General features: G+C 39.3%; 2 protein-coding genes across 2 annotated transcripts; both read left to right on the forward strand.

Annotated features, from left to right (window-relative positions):
• The first annotated feature begins 3,251 nt into the window (after positions 1 to 3,251).
• Positions 3,252 to 6,606, forward strand: kcna6a (potassium voltage-gated channel, shaker-related, subfamily, member 6 a). Its single transcript, XM_081356207.1, has 2 exons — positions 3,252 to 5,098; positions 5,859 to 6,606. The coding sequence occupies exon 1, from the start codon at positions 3,649 to 3,651 to the stop codon at positions 5,074 to 5,076; it is 1,428 nt and encodes a 475-aa protein (XP_081212333.1). The 5' UTR covers positions 3,252 to 3,648; the 3' UTR covers positions 5,077 to 5,098; positions 5,859 to 6,606.
• Positions 6,607 to 8,057: 1,451 nt separating this feature from the next.
• kcna1a (potassium voltage-gated channel, shaker-related subfamily, member 1a) lies at positions 8,058 to 15,726 on the forward strand. The gene is made up of 2 exons (XM_081356770.1): positions 8,058 to 9,366; positions 9,714 to 15,726. Exon 2 carries the CDS (start codon positions 9,938 to 9,940, stop codon positions 11,414 to 11,416), a length of 1,479 nt encoding a protein of 492 aa, XP_081212896.1. The 5' UTR covers positions 8,058 to 9,366; positions 9,714 to 9,937; the 3' UTR covers positions 11,417 to 15,726.
• Positions 15,727 to 18,037: the final 2,311 nt, after the last annotated feature.

The raw sequence follows: 18,037 nt of genomic DNA on the forward strand, positions 1-18,037 counted from the left end.
TTTCTTTAAGTAAACGAATATTGATTAAATATTGAGTTGTGTGTATAGCTATATAAATGTATAGCAGCTTTCAAAAAAGCAGATAAAAATTATATATCACTCAGTCATTTTTTTCTGTTTTACTGTCAAGAATCTATTAGTAATTATATATATTTATAATTTATTTTGAAACATACGTTTCTGGGTAATGCTTCATCCACACCACTAGGTGCCACTGTAAGCCCAAAACGACTGCATAGTGCAACAAAAAATACTGAATGCACTTTTTAAGGGTCGTTTTTGCAACAAGAAAAATAACATTAGGAATCATTTTCATTATAAAAACTCCCTTTTACCTCAATTATGATTTTGCACGTAAACCTCCAGTAAACCACAAATAAAATGACATTTGAGAAAATTTCCTTTGTTTCACTCACATTTAAAACTGACCCTTTCATGTTGAGCAGGACACAGTTCAGGGCTTCCTTCCTTCCAGCAGATCCGATCGCAGCTGTAGACGGCAGACGTCGTGTGTCTGAGGCTAAAAAGGGCAAGTCTTAATCAAGGACTGTAATCATAATCCGGAAAGAGTCAGGAGAGGAACAGAGCATGCAGAAGAGATGCCTTCCAACATCCCGGATCTCCAGTCTCGGGTTTCACCACCACCACCCCTTGCCTCATGCCATGGTCGCCTATCAGCAAAAACATGGTCATCAAACTCAACTGACACCCTGCTAAAACTGGTGACCATCAAACCCCAAGAACTGGCGCAATGCCTAGCAGTCGTATTCACTTTCTATGGAGGAAGCCTTGATCTGCAGTAGCGTAAGGTGTTGAAGTCAGCAGCAACTTAGCACTGTTTCACACTATGAACCTGCTGAGCTTCAGTAGCAGGTGTTTCTTAGCTTGTTTTGACACGGCCATTTTTCACCTTAAATGTAGTAATTAGGTGTTGTTGCGAACCACCATCTATCATGCTCCATTTAGGTCACATTAGAATAACTACATGAAAATGGGTTAATAATGTTTAAGAAAATTATCATTTAATAGAACATCTCTCAGCAGACCTATCATAAGAAGCTATCAATCATCACGCATAAATCGGTCTGTCTCACATCTGACTGAGAGGACAGATATATTAGCTATAGTAGCTGCTAGTCAAGTCTTCTAGTTAATAATAAAAGATATTTAATGGAATTTCCCACCCATCTTTTTAGTACTTTTTTTAAAAACTACTTATTTGTCATCTGTGGAACTTAATAGTCCAATTTTCATTTGCTTTGGTTGTCCAGGGGGAAAAAAAAGAAGCCTGGACATTCACTTAATGACATGAGGGTGAGTAAACGAAATAATTATAGAATGACCTATCTCTTTAAAAAGGAATGTTACCTCACATGCAAATCAACTACTGAGCCAAAACATTGTGTATGTGAATGAGTACAAATTTGCCCCACTATATTTACACACATACACACACACGTTTTTTAAGGTACTATCACACACAGGGGATGATGAAAGTATTAAGTTCTCTGTTGGACAAGAGTGTAATATAAGTTGATAAACTAAACAGAGACTGAAATTCATCTGAGCTTTATTTACTGTAGCAACGGGAAAGACTCCTATACTATTATATACTAGTATACACAACTGCACAGAAGCAGTGAGAAACTTTCATTGAGGGTCGCAGCTCCATATAAGATCTTTGAAATTTGAGGGCTTAAGGGTTGTCATACCTGAAAACATGTTACATTTCTTGGATGTACCATCACACCATTACACACAACAAGGTGAAACGTGAGCCCTGATTCCTCGGGGAGCCTGACGGCATCTGAACATTGCAGGAATTCCACACTGACGTTTGGGTGTGAATTGAATGATGATATCTCGTCCCATAGGGCTGTCCTTCACTCACATGACCAGTGCTGGTGCCGTTTATTAAGGTGGCAAATTGCATTCTGTCAGCATTTTCCTCTCATGGGAATCCCTGGCCTTTCTGCCTTGAATAAATTGTCCTGTTTATCGGATATCTCCAAGATTCAATCTACTGTTACTGATTGCTTGGAAACGCCTAACTGATTTATCATGTCTGTTTATATCCATATGCAGAGTTATTTTTAATGTCGGGAGCAGCAAGTGTTGTGTAATTTATTAATAAAGAACACAAGAGGTACAGCTGCAGCTACAACCTATCATACTCTATATAAAAAAAATGTTGGTTTAACTTAAAAAAGTAAGTTAGCTGGTTGCCTTAATTTTGAGTTAATTGAAATTAAAAATTTGAGTTAATACAATGGTGATTGGTTTAATAAATAGAAACTCAAAATATGTTATCTGAATCACATCTAAGTTGATTTGACAAAAGATAAAAAGTTGTGATTTAAAAAAAAAATAATTTACAGTGAAGTGATATAGAAATCATAAAATCCAACTAACTATAATTGATAAGATAGTAAAATAACTTTTAGAAAGAATGAAAAAACACTCCATTTCAGCTGGTCTAATTAAACGTTTGGTGTTCACCAAAATGGTAAATTTTGTTATTTGGCATATGTTAGTAATTTTGCATATTGATAAGAACCACTGATGTAGATAGAGGTCCCTGACTGGCTCTGCTGAAAGCACAGGTCTAACAAGCAAGCAAAAGCACAGAATATATGAACCAAGACGGCTGATCCAGACAGCTGCAGCACACAGGTGTCAGAGGTGTGATGATCTCTCTCTCTCTCTCTCTCTCTCTCTCTCTCTCTCTCTCTCTCTCTCTCTCTCTCTCTCTCTCTCTCTCTCTCTCTCTCTCTCTCTCTCTCAACAAAACTTCCATTTGTTGGTGGAAGCAGATATTGGGCCCGGTGCTACAGGCCCGGGGCTTTTAGCCCGGCACCTGCCCGTTTACAGCCCTGGCTCGCACTGGCCCGACAGTGGAAACACGGCTATTGGTGTTAGTTGTAAAGTTGTACAGTGTAACGGCTGCTAATCCAGTGCGAGTCTGCTGGTGCTCAGGTGTCAGTCAAGCCAGCACTTTCACTTCTCACTTCAAGAGGACCCAGATCTGAGCAGCACTGAAACTGTTCTTTTGGGTGTTAAATAAACAGTTTGGAAAAAATTTTGAATTTGCAAACTATTTGTACATTTACTATAAATGGGTAATTTTTGTTTGTGTGTGTGTGAGTGAGTGAGTGAGTGAGTGTGTGGGGGGTGTGTGTGTGTGTGTGTGTGTGTGTGTGTGTGTGTGTGTGTGTGAGAGAGAGAGAGAGAGAGAGAGAGAATTTGTTAGGGGTATGTGTGTATTTATAATTACAATGTACTTGACAAATACAATGAACAGAAACAACATCAAGCTTTTCAGTCTTCAAATTACAGGTTCTAAAGTTCAAACCAGCCAAGGCGCATTGCTTCTGTCACAGTTTGCCAATCACAGTCAGCCCACCCTCTGCTGTCTCAAGCAGTCTGAGTTACTATATCTGTTCCAGCTCTCGGCTGAGCGTGTTGGCAGTATGACTTTCTATTCCCTTACAACAATAAACCGGGTTTGAATAATTTTTAGAAGGTAGTAAAGTTTCAGAAGTTAGTTAGGTCTCGATCTCCGTCAGGCTGGAGCTATCGGATCCCCAAAACTGGTGGAGTGGCGGCAAGTCGAGGAGGAACAACAGGCAAAACTCTCGAGGGGCAAATATGTCCCGAGAGAACCAGGATGAAAGCGTGGACCACGCTGACCCCCCCTTCCAGGACGTCTGTGAAGTGGAGTGTCCTGACCAGGAGTGCTGCGAGCTCATCACCATCAACATTTCAGGTCTGCGTTTCGAAACGCAACTTAAAACACTCGCAAGATTCCCGAACACGCTGCTAGGAGACCCGATTAAAAGGATGCGGTTCTTCGACCCGTTGAGGAACGAGTTCTTCTTCGACAGAAACAGACCTAGTTTTGATGCGATCTTGTATTACTACCAGTCAGGTGGGAGGCTTCGAAGACCCGTCAACGTGCCGGTTGAGATTTTTATCGATGAAATCAAATTTTACGAGATCGGTGATGACGTCATCCAACATTTCCAAGAGGACGAGGGTTTGCTGAAAGAGGAAGAACGGCCCATGCCGTCCAGTGAGTTTAAGCGTCAAATCTGGCTGCTGTTCGAGTATCCTGACAGCTCAGGAGCAGCCAGAATCATTGCCATAATATCTGTAATGATCATCTTGATATCCATTGTTATCTTCTGTCTAGAAACTTTGCCCGAATTTAGAGAGGATGATCGTGTGTTCAATAACCACCTTGCGCCGAACGGAACGACTTCAGGGAAAAAAAGTCTGTTCATGGATCCATTCTTCTTGTTGGAGACGATCTGCGTCGTTTGGTTTTCCTTCGAACTAATTGTAAGGTTTCTTGCATGTCCAAGCAAAGCTGCCTTCTTCAAAGACATAATGAACACCATAGATATTGTGGCTATTATTCCATATTTCATTACTCTAGGTTTAGACCTTTCCGAGACCGAGTCAAACTCGCAACAGACCACGTCCCTCGCCATACTGAGAGTTATCCGCTTGGTTCGCGTCTTCAGGATTTTCAAACTCTCACGGCACTCCAAGGGTCTCCAAATTCTCGGTCAGACCCTACGAGCGAGTATGCGAGAACTCGGACTACTGATATTTTTCCTTCTCATCGGCATTATATTGTTCTCCAGTGCGGTTTACTTCGCCGAAGTGGACGACCCAGAATCTTCTTTTACTAGCATCCCTGACGCGTTCTGGTGGGCGGTTGTTACCATGACTACAGTTGGATATGGCGACATGTATCCCGTCACCATTGGAGGCAAAGTTGTTGGATCAATGTGTGCCATTGCAGGAGTTCTTACAATCGCCCTGCCGGTACCGGTAATCGTGTCGAATTTCAATTATTTCTATCACCGAGAGCACAACGCAGATGAGCAAGAGGAATACACGCACGTGACCTGTGGCCGCCCGTTGCCTTCGCTATGTGACCGAAATAAAAGCGACAGTAAACCCTCTCTCGTGATATCAGAACATTCAAACGAAGACGACTGGATTTCATCAAGCGTATCAAATTTGAATCCACCAGAGGAACATACAGACAAACTCACAGATGTATAAGAAATCCAAAAAGAGCTTTTATGTGAGTATCACATTCTGTGCGCGTACGTTTGGGAATCTTGTTGGTAGGGTTCCAACTCTAGATAATGATGGTAGAAAAGTCAATATATGTGCCTGACATCACACTGGTTGAATTCTAAATTAGTGTTCTAAGTTCCTAAGTCGAGAGAATAAGCTTTGTGTAAATTATTTGTCCTCTTGTTCAGGTGGACAGCCCCGCTCAAACTTAACTCTTTCCCCAACCATTGACGGAAATTTCCGGCTTTCTGTGTTTTCACTGTTATACGGTAGGGGGCGCTATGCCACATCTTCTGAAAGAGTACAAAATCTGATCAAGCAGCAGAAACAAACCATATCATTTGTAAACATGTGCATATGTAAAATAACGTTCAATCATCATCATTAAACAACATATAAATCAAAATGAAATGTTGACCCAGGACGCGCTAGGACTGTGAAGCTTTGGGGGTGTTGATGGACTCGATCTCTTTTGATTATCGTTTTGAATCCCAGTGTAGTCTTTGGCAAAAACGCTTTTACGTGAAACTTTCGTGATAATAATCAAAAATGCTCTCTCTGGCTGGCAACTTTTTTCAAAAACGCTTGTGGGGAAAGAGTTAAAAGGACCAATGTGATATTATGGGTGCCAATCGCCCCCTTGCGGCGGGGTTAGGGATCTAGAGAGTCCTACAGCATGGAACCTGTTTGAGAAGGCAAATGTCACTCACTGATGGGTGCATGTCTCATTATCTGTCACCACCTGATGTTACTTCTGATTGCAGGATGCAGCAGATGTATGAAGGCATTTCTTCTCTATAAAGAAGACAGAAGTTCATATGATCTTCGTAAACATGCAATATGTGTGCATTATAACCTTTTATGTCTGTGGTTGTTCGTCAGGGAAGGAAAAATATGAATTCGAAAGGAATGTAACAGCAAAGCTGATACAGTTGACTTTTTTTCATTTGCCTATTTATGTGCATAATGCAAATACATACTGTAGCCTATGTGAAAATATTATAGCTTTCATTGTGTCGTAAGTGCGTCATCAAACCTGATTGTTGTCTGACAACAGCCAGGTGAAGAGGAACTTTCAAATTTAGCCAAAATATCAATGGAAAAACAAAATTAATGAAGGATGTAAAAGTGTATGGCTGCCACTGATTTTTGTAATATATTGTAATATATTTGTAATCTAGAACTTATTTAAATATTTATAAACTGATTTAAGCTTTGTTTAAGCCTTCATTATGTCAGTGCCTTATAGATATTGCTCTTAAAATATCTCAGTAATCTCTGCCTTGTGCTTTATGTGTGCTTTGAAAATGCAAGAGTTGTTGTTGGCACATGTTGCCTTTGCTCAGGATGAAATGTAATTGAATGGTCTGACACTTGTTTCCTTAACATTTGTTTTGATTTGTTAACCTGCCCACATGACAGCATCAGACCAAGTAAATTAACTATTTTTCTAACTTATTAATGAGGTAAGAATGAACTTATTTTTGGTAAATAAATAATTTGTTACATTCATATTAGACGTTTGTTTTCATCATTTTTTAACTAGCATTGTAGCTTGTTACCTTGACTAATATTTCTGACTAAGCATAAAATATATCTACAGGGTGGGCCATTTATATGGATATGGCTGGTTGGTGATATTAAAGTCCTGTTTGTGGCACATTAGTATATGTGAGGGGGCAAACTCCTCAAGATGGGTGGTGACCATGGTGGCCATTTAGAAGTTCACAAACAGGACTTTAATTTCACCAACCATTCCCATGTTATTATGGTGTATCCATATAAATGGCCCACCCTGTATATATAGGCCTATATATGATAGCAATGGTCCAAGAAACACTTGCAATTTAACTAGATTGAGTTGGGTGTCCAAGAAAGTGAAGTGGATGCATGCAATTATATGTCTCCAAAATAAAGATGAAGTAATTTGGTCATGGTCAGTTTAAACAGAGAGATGAAACACTTACAAAACTGCACAATTACTCCATCAATAATGTATAACAGGTGGGATCTATGACACTTCAGACAGCTCTGATTAATGACTACCTATGCATTTATGTTGATTGAACTAATCACTGCTCACCGAAAGTAGGCCTATACATGTATTGAGGGGAAGTCATTGAACGGCAAAGTGAAGGGAGGAAAGGGCTGCCCATTTCTTATTCATGATTTTTAGCAGTTAAGAGCTCACTGCAGCTGCTGTTCTAGTGCCTTATAATAAAAACGGTTGTGCTTGTACTCTGGTTGGCTGATTTGGCTGATGATTTATGTGAAACAAATTAGTAGATCAACTGGATATACTAAGTTTCATGAGTTATCTTATACATTTTAGCCTATATTTATTTATAATTGTAATGTATCTTTTTATTCAGGCTTTTCCCTCTCTTAATTGTGCTACATGACACTAATGGGAAGATGTCATGCACAGATCAATCATTCCTGTGGTGTTTACATCGTTTGGTGATGTTTGTATGCCACCTACTGGTGAATAGGAGGAATCATCACCGTAATAATACTTTCCTTAATTAAATTTATATATATATATATATATATATATATATATATATATATATATATATATATATATATATATATATATATATATATATATATATATCAGTGAGGTTTATTAAATACATTTAAGCTTATTTAGTTTAAAGCTTTCTGTAATGAACATATATTTTCAATTTCTGAACATATCTTGGTGGTGAAACTATACACAGATTGTAAAATAAAATTATAATATTAATTAATATTAAATAATAAATAAATAAAATGACAGAAAGTCTTGAAATGTTGACGTAAATATTTTTTTTATATATTTTAAAAATATTAATATTTTATTATTATTATTATTGCAATATTATAAATATAATTTATTAAAAAATATGTATGTATATATATAATATAATTTATTTTATTTATTTATTTTTTAGAAAAACATTAAAGGATAGACTCAAATATTAGGCTACATTTATAATAACTGCATCTTAAAATGACTTCTCTTTTCTGTCATTAACTTAAATATCAGTGGTAGCCTATATTCTTGATATATTTGTGTATTCTATATTGTTAGGGTATAGTATAATATTGTGTATTCTATACATTTGTGAATTATAAAGAGTGATTTTCTAAATGACCAAAATGTTAAACAAGCAATTCAAACATGTCAAGAAAAAAAAAAAAATCCAGTTAATTATTTAGAGAAAAATGTGATTTTTTTTTTTTTTTTTGGGAGGGGGGAAAGCCTATTATTGGCGTTTGCTGAAAAGAGCTCTAACCGAGGTGCTGCACAAACCGCCGTCCGTCCAAGTACATACACCCACGTTATTCTATAAATATTCCAACCCCCGCACGATCTAGTCTCCCATCAACACGCATGGAGCTGTGAGGCTCTATAACTCTTTTGGGTGGAAAGAAGTCGCAGTATTGCACGAAGAAGAGCACTTTAGAGAAGCCGTCTTTTTATTGTGGTTATTGGTTAGTGTGGTCAGTTAAAGTATCTGTGCACATTAGTGCTCGGCGAATCAGATACTGCGCCAGTGTTGGCACATAAAAGCTCTCGCGCATTGCGTGGACCAGCACTTGTGGCCACGCATTGCGTCGAACCCCTCCCCCATACTGTCCTACCCCCCTCTCCCGCTCCTCGTTCTCCCATGTGCAATACAGTGCAACAATATGTTGGGCATGATTAAGGAATTATTCCCTCTCCCCTTATTGATCTCCTCTTTAAGAAGCCTTTCGCTTCCATACACCCCTGTCAGTGTGTCCAGATAAAACAGACCGCTCGTCATCTTGTCTACTCGTAAGAGGGAAATTTTGCTGATGCAGTAATGTCTGGAAATGGTATGGTTCGCTTTTGCCCCCTTAATGTATCTCCCGCCTGAGCTGAGCTGCAGCATTACAATTTCTCATGCAGTATAAGCCATTTACACCAAGGTGCCGCCGCACGAGCATGAGCGGAGGGAGGACGTTGCGGCTTCATGTTTTCTTTTAGCCTTTTTTCCCCGCTTCTTGTATTTTATCCCTCGTTTAAATTGAATGTGAAGCTTTGTAATACATCTCAAAGCCATATTTCTGTCATTATAGCGTCGCGTGCGAATGTCGTGAATCATTTCATTTCATTATGGATGTGACATTTATGGACGAACATTTTGAAAGTGAGAAAATGTAAAGAAGCTTTTACAAGGACATTTTCTACAACAAAAGAGAATCGAGGGTGCATTTCTGACAGGAGACTGCCGGCAGAAGACGCATTCCTTCAGTAGCGAGGTGAGCATCATAACTGCATGTATCAGCCTCAAGTGAAAGTCATTTTCATGTTTTCCTATCAATTTATGTACTCAAACTTACATCTAAGCTATTCAATAATATGTTTCCCATATATATAGTGAGAAGTAGACTGCATGTATGTGGTGATGGAGCAAAAGTGACAGTGTCTTGTCACATCTTTTCAATAACCTAAATTAGCATAATGATTCAGAATTGTGCCCTTAAGGCTGTGCACTTCTGTGATATATACATACAATAACAAGTAAATAAATAAATAAGTAGTGTGAACTTGCTGAGCTAGCAAATATCGCCGCTGTTCGATCCATTTTTCTCTGACTCGGTGACAGAGGCAGCCGTAGTGGATGCAGCGGAAGGGAGCGATGGTCGAATCAGTGACAACCGCAGTGGGGCCACACTGAGGAAAGATCAAGTCATACCATATACCCGGGGATCGAGATAGATTTAAGGGTCTGGAATCAGAGCAAAGTACGGAAAGCGACGCCTTGGGAGGGCAATTGGATGTCTACTCAATTAAATTAACTCCTGCGGAGCTCCAACTTTGACCTGCAGGATGACAGTCGTGGCTGGGGACAACATGGATGAGACCTCTGCCGTGCCGGGACATCCGCAGGACACGTACCCTCCTGACCACGATGATCATGAATGCTGCGAACGGGTGGTCATCAATATAGCGGGGCTGCGCTTCGAGACCCAGCTCAAAACTCTCTCCCAGTTTCCAGAGACTCTCTTAGGTAACCCAAAGAAGCGGATGCGGTATTTTGATCCCTTGAGAAACGAGTACTTCTTTGACAGAAATCGTCCGAGCTTTGATGCCATCCTCTACTACTATCAGTCCGGTGGAAGACTGAGAAGGCCGGCAAACGTCCCATTGGATATGTTCTCGGAAGAAATTAAGTTCTATGAACTTGGGGTCGAGGCGATGGAGAAGTTTCGTGAAGATGAGGGCTTCATCCGTGAGGAAGAGCGGCCCTTACCAGAGCGTGAGTTTCAACGGCAAATCTGGCTTCTGTTCGAGCATCCCGAGAGCTCGGGGCCGGCCAGAGGAATTGCTATCGTATCTGTTATGGTCATTTTAATTTCCATTGTCATTTTCTGTTTGGAGACTTTACCTGAACTGAAAGAGGACCCTGCAGGGCGGATACAGATTATAGGCAACACCACCTTCTACTACAAACCAAACATCCTGACCGATCCCTTCTTCATTGTAGAGACCCTCTGTATCATCTGGTTTTCATTTGAATTGATAGTCCGCTTCTTTGCTTGCCCGAGCAAAGCGGCTTTCTTTAAGAATATGATGAACACCATTGACATCGTGGCCATCATCCCCTACTTCATCACCTTGGGCACAGAGTTAGCGGACGAGCCTGACGGAAAGGAGGGAAAGGGCGAGCAGGCAACATCACTGGCCATCCTCAGGGTGATCCGTCTGGTCAGGGTGTTCAGGATCTTTAAACTATCCAGGCACTCCAAAGGCCTTCAGATTTTGGGGCAGACCCTCAAAGCCAGTATGCGAGAGCTTGGATTGCTTATTTTCTTCCTCTTCATTGGCGTCATATTGTTTTCCAGTGCTGTGTATTTTGCAGAGGCCGAGGAAAAAGGGTCCTACTTCACCAGCATCCCTGACGCGTTCTGGTGGGCGGTTGTGTCGATGACTACCGTAGGCTACGGGGACATGGTGCCAGTGACTATAGGGGGCAAGATCGTGGGTTCCCTGTGCGCCATCGCCGGTGTGCTGACCATCGCCCTCCCAGTGCCTGTCATCGTGTCCAACTTCAACTATTTCTACCATAGAGAAACTGAAGGAGAGGAGCAGGCCCAACTCCTCAACGTGAGCAACCCGAACATCGCCTCTGATTCCAACTCCAGTCGTCGCAGCTCTTCGACCGTCAGCAAGTCAGAGTACATGGAGATAGACGGAGACATAAACAACAGCATCGACAACTTCAGAGATGCCAACCTCAGAACTGGCAACTGCACTACCGCTAATCAGAACTGTGTGAACAAAAGTAAGCTGCTAACCGATGTCTAGAGACACAGTAGAAAACTCAGTCAAGTACTGACTGGTCACATATGAATGCTTACTTTACCTCCTCTCGTGAGCCCTTGCAATGCGAATATCTTTACAATGCAGACGAAAGAAAAATACTACACCAAAACATATAGAACATAACTGCAGCAAATGAGGCAGATGATTCAGTATATACTTAGTCTAATACATTTCCAAAGAGGATGATTCAGAAAAAAGCCTCCACGAGCACCTAGCTAACGTCCACAGGCACTGAAGGACTCTCGACGATGGGATTACTAAAAAATCACGCATGGACTGTAGACTACATTTCAGTAAGCTGCACACTGCATCCGGGAAAATGCATAAAAGACCAAGTGCAGTGTGCGGTGGACACCTCGTCCGTAGGTGGTCTTCCCCAACTGACCAGCAAAGCACCTTATAATGAACAAGACTTATCTTCTGCTGGGATGCTACGGAGGCCAAGGTCATCGCCTCATGGACATCCGCATTGCTGCTATTTTCCAGCAGATGCTGTAATTTAGATATCACCAAGTGATTAAATGCCATGACCTTTAGATATAAGACAGCACAATGCCGAAAGAGGAGCCTCATAGTTAGCATGTTTAGATTATCCTCGTTTTGATATTGGCATGCGTCGGACATTACCTCATGACGATAGGACACCTGTTCCTGTTTTGCTTTTCTTTTGCATTCGGTTCCATCAGCTCCCCCTCTCCATCAACCTCCTTATTTGTCGCCATGAAAAGTGCACTAGTGTGTCATGATTTGAGATGCTTATCATTTAGGTGTATTTAAAGACTGAATGTTTAACCTTACGGGAAACAGAATCTTAATGATATCATAGCATGTCAAAAGAACCTGCATTATGGCCTACTCAACTAAGGTACTGTGTATCCTAGTATATTTAATGCATGACATCGGTATAACAGCTTGTTGCAATTGAGATACCTCATAAGGGTGTCGTTGTTACAATCAGGGAAACTAGGGACGTTGATTCCTTGACATTTTCTGAAATGTGACAAAATATATATGCAAGCCCCAACGCTGGGATGCAAACTTTTCAATCTAAAAAGTAGTCAAAGACACAGAAAAAGAACTATCAAGATACTATCAAATGCATATACTCATAATAAGCGCACCTGTTAAAAAAAAAAAGAAAAAAAAAGAATATAACTTAAATAGTGCAGTGCATGGGCATTCTCTCTCTCTTTGAGAAAAAAAAGAAAACTATGGGCAATTATACTACACGCTTCCATTTTGCGATCAAATTTAGGATTTATGAAATCAAAAATCGCTTAATTTATCTTAGCAGGATGCAAAAGAGAACATGGCAGAATTACTCATATTAGTTGCTAGTGCCTTTGACCCTCTCAGCAACCGGACAGGTGAAAGTGCCTCAGAGTAACTGGAGTTTTGGGCAGGGCAAGGGAACAATATCTGCTCTAGAACTGTCATAATGTATGTTGAGGCTGGTCATTACAGTGTATTCGGAGTGCTTTTCATTTTCATTGTTGTTTTGCCGAACGTGACACACGGTTGTCAGGCACAAACTCAAACATTTTCTGTGTTTTCATATGACAGCTGAGCTTGAGTATGAAATCAGACATATGACTTTCACATGACGGGACCTTTTAGAGTTTTCGATCTGCCTTTCGTTGTGGTTTTGATTATGTTGTGCCATAATAAAGAGTCTACCTCAGTGAGGTCGCCGCACAGCTCACTGCAGAGCAGAACATGAGATACATAAGAGCCTGTGAAGTGTGATGATACGGCAGAAATAATACACTTAGTGTGTCCTAGAATTAGCCTTTTTTCAAGCACTTACAACAAATTTCAACAATGCGCCCGTCCCTGACCCCTCGTATCTGTAACGCTCCATTGCTAAGCACAATCAACATTCACTTTGGTTTCTGTTTTGCGATTTAGTCCTTTTTTAAAAGAGAGATCTGGGAAGAGACCACAGCACAGGTTTTCCTAATACCACAGGGTACAAAGTAGATTGTAACGTTTGCAAAGTCATTTTAAAGTATGTCCTCAAAAAGACATGTCTACGTAATGTTAAAAAGTCATGTTTATCCCATTAGTATAGCAACCTCAAATTAAGACGGTATATTGAGCCTGCACCCGTCCGGGCCATATGCACACAGGTACTGTAAATGACCAAATTTGAATGCAGACTTAATTGATTTATGGAGTGTACTGATGACTTAAACTTTAATGTGAAATCTTGTGTTCATGCTAATGAGGGCTATTTCAGTGCATAGAGCTAAAAGTTTTTCATTTTCCTTGATAATTAAAAAGCGCTTTATGGCCACGATTAAATTAGTCTTCATTTGACGAACACAAGCAAGTCTGCTAGAGCAGCTCGTAAACAAGTTGCCTGATCATGTGACCTTTATTGATCCTTGAGGTGTGATTGTAATCAAAGGCAAACAGCAGCATTTTACCATTGGGCAGTTTTCTATAACACTAACATGGGTTTAGTCACCTCTGCTGTAGCTCTGTGCCAGAACGAAGTTTTCAGGGCTTTATTTATGTGTATTTTGTTTAGAGTTCATAACATTGCTTCAGCGGAAACAAAAATGGGCTTAGCAAACGTAAAATCGTGGTGTTATCTTAACAGGCAACACATTTTATCACAACAATTTCATTTTAATATGGTAAATGAAACATGATGAGATGAGTAAGTAACTGTTTCCACTGGGCATGTGAGTGGTGATCAAACCCTATGGTGCTATGCATAATCCTATATTTAATAACTACACCATATATCATAGCAATAGGGATTAAGTGTATTACAGGACTGTCCAGAATGCTTATTTTGATATTTACCAAGGGCTGTGGCAAACAAACTTTTGATAAGAATAGAGATGTAAACCTATTATAATGCAAGAGGACAAACAATTTCCACCAATGATCATTTTTCATGTACTTTATGTTGAGAGACTATAACAAAAAATAAGAAATGTTCCTTTAAGTGGAAGTGTCGCTTCTTTTTCCCTATTGAAGCAAATTATGTTAGTACTGTGGTACTAAGAAGTCTATTTTGCATCTGATATAAGGCGAGGACCGTTTATGAGCAAAATGTGAAAAGAATTATGGCTTAGGAGGTAGGTCTTTTATCAGTTGAGTCTGTAAAGGTGTAAATCCATAGCATACTACATGTTTTAGTTTTCTTTCTTTTGATTTGGTTGTTTTGCATTGCTCAGAATTTCCTAACAACAAGCTGAAACCTTATTTCAAGAAGAGATAAAAGGTAAAATACACTGTAGTGGAATAAAACGTGCCATCATAACTAATACTAAGTTACCCGATGTGAAAGCTTTCTGTTGAAAAATGAGGATCCCTAGGTTGTGGCCTTTAGGAGGATGTCAGACATACTTATTTTCTTCACCTGCGTGGCCTCGTCTAGCTATATTACCATGTTACGTCCATGTGGCACTATAGTTAACTGTACTATAACAAACCCATGCCCTTGATAAAACTACAGTAGACTCACAAACGAGTCCATAAGACAAGCCATTACAAATATATAGGAAGATTATAGCTTGTATTATCAATTTCATGAAATAAAAAAAAATGGCATTAGCATCGAAAATGTACTGTACATTGTACTTTTTTTTGTAATAACCTTAACTCCATACCGCCATACCAAACCAAAACACAACAGCAACCTAGCAATTGCAAAAATCTGCATGGTGTATGGAAGACTGCATGAGCTTAGCCTTTCAAAACTGAGGATCAACTATATTCTGGTTGCATCATTTTTTTAAGCCCTTGCTGTCATTTGTTCCTAAAGCCATCTTCATTATTTATTCGCCAATGTTATTTCTGTTCCCTTTCGTTTGGGAAAAGTTCTTTAATCCGTCAAACTCCACTGATCAGATTTCCGTATTCTGTTTTTTTTTTTTTTTTTTTTTTTTGCTTCATTTGAGATTTTGCCGTTTGCTTTCAGGATGCTGAATGATACAAGTCATGGAATGATGCATTTGACAAAACATTCAATTCCGCCAAAAAACCCAAACTAGAGTCCATACAGTCATTACTGACCATCTCAGCTACATGTTTATGTTAGACAGATGATGACTCCATGTTAATGGTTGTTCCATGTACATCTGGTCAAACTGTTCATGTCGTCTTTTACATGTTTCTGTACGTTTTTTTTATTATTTTTTAATCTTTGTTATGCTAAATTATTTTTAATGTTGTCGTACATTGACAAAGGCATGGTCTGTGATCTATGCAAGGGTTCTTTTGTTTCTTATGTCAAATATGATTTGATCATACATACAAATCAATAAATTTTTAATTATCAGCTGTCAGGTGTATGTTACTGGTTTTTGGAGGCAGTGGCTGTGGTCTATTTTTTAAATGCTATAGACCTTATGTAGCCCCGCCCCTTTTCAGCGCTACGCTCGTTGTCTTTTGACTTCCGGTCTGTATTTTCACAGCGATCTTGCATATTTATGAATGAACGGCTCGTTTTAAAATCTTCCCGGTCTACTGACATTTGTTAAGACATCTGCTTTAAACATTACAATCCTCATGATAACTTTCGTTAACTTTACATTAAGTAAATTCACTTCAAAAGGACAGCAATGTCATAGAAATACAGAGCGACCGCAAAAACGGAAGTTCGCAGACAATATTCTAAAGATGGCGGCGCCCTAGTTTCTCTGGCGCATAAGGTCTATAGCTTTGATAACACAAGTGAATGACACTTTTCATGAGTGCGCAACAATTTTTTCCTGTTACTTTTTTAACATTTTTTTGTTGCAAGCATTAGATGCAACAAAATTTTTCATTGTTACTAGACATGTTTGATAAACTAACATAAAATAAACTTGAAAAGTAGCCCATTAAATGCCTGTATTCCCCATAAAATGGGATAAATATCATGATTTTAACATGATTCATGATTTCTGTTGAAATGATATTCAATGCTTAGCAGTAAAAACTTTTATCAGTTAAGTCTGTAAAGGTGTATTTCCATAATGTTTTTTACAATTTATTTTTATTTGGTTGTTTTTCTATTTTTTTAATCTTGCATAGATTTTTATATATATTTAATATCATAATTGTACCATAATCTGTTGAAAAGATATTCAATGCTTAGCAGTAAAATATAGATTTTTTAAATTATGAAACCATTTTAATGACCAAAACGTAGTTTATTCACGAATAACAGATATTTTACGACCAACCCTGTTGCTGCATGATTTTCTGTATTAATATTACATAAAAACTGTGACATGCAGGAAGTGACATAATTCAAACAAAGTAAGTAGTATTATTTTAGTTTTAGTTTTTTTTCTCAGTTGACGGCATTTGCCAAGATCAAACAATTAACTTTGTAACCCAAATTATTGTATGATTTTTTTTTATTGTTTTAATGTAATAATTTGCGTTATGCTTATTAAATGACACAAATAAGGGTTTTAAAGGGTTGTTTCACCCAAAAATGAAAACATTTTCATCATTTACTCACCCTCATGTCTTTCCAAACCCGCAAGACTTTCGTTCATCTTTGAAAAACAAATGAAGATCCTTTTATTTGTCCCTCCATTGACAACTTCAAAAAATTCATAAAGAGATCATAAAACAAATCCACATGAATAGCGCGGTTTACACAATCGCTTTATATAATGAACAGATTGAATTTAGGCTATTGATCAGTGAACTCAAACAGAGCCTCATTGGCTATCGCACGTCAAGCAAGCATGCTTGAGCTTCCGTTTACCACAACTGATGTGTGAGTTGATGAATATTGACGATTTATTTCACTGTCCAATTGATGAAAAAGAAGAGTTTGAACCCTGTTTGTGGAAACTGACAAATATTCAGTCATGATGAAGGACATATGATGAATATCATGCAGTGCAGTGCTGAACACTTTGTCCTTAATTCAAACTTATCAAAAACATCCTCAAGCAAGGTGACAAAAAAAAAGTGATCAATGATAATGAGGATGTCTATGGAGTGTGGTCAGTGTATTGTAACAGAAAGCCCCTAGTCATCCAGTTCACACTGAACAGACATGGCAACAAAAGGATGTGAACGGGCAGTTTACATCGTCAACAAGATGTCTATCTCCTGCTTTCAATCCACCTACCGCCTGCTTTCCTTTATATACACGCACATCAGGCACATTTGGTTTCCCTTGAGAGTGGAAAGCATGATATTGGAGTGTCTTGTGCTTGGAGTACCCTTGCTCTCTCCTCCTCTGCATTGCCCTCTGGAGCTGCAGTTCTCTGCAGGCTGGAGCTGGGGTGGGGTGAGCTGGCATCAGGCCCAGTGCAGTTCCTCTGTCCTGTCCTGTCCTGACCGACCACATGCCTCCTAGTGCTGAGGATCCGAGACTGATCTCCATGTGTTCCCTGTCATAAAGCAGTTTTATCTTCTGGTGTTAAAATCGTTCACATGGATCCTCCAGCTGTGCCATGATGGAGCTGGAAAACTCCACCTCGCAATTAACAGCAGCTCGAGTCTGGGTAATCTCTGCCGTCTGCTGCGCTGATTGAGGATTGCTCAGATTTCTCAGTCACAAAAACAGACCGCCCTAATGGAAGCCCCGAGATATAGGCTATCTGAGGTCAGACAAGGTTATTAGCTTGAGTGCAA

This window comes from Scardinius erythrophthalmus, assembly GCF_964197995.2.
Source record: "Scardinius erythrophthalmus genome assembly, chromosome: 24".
In the NCBI taxonomy this organism is placed as follows: Eukaryota; Metazoa; Chordata; class Actinopteri; order Cypriniformes; family Leuciscidae; genus Scardinius; species Scardinius erythrophthalmus.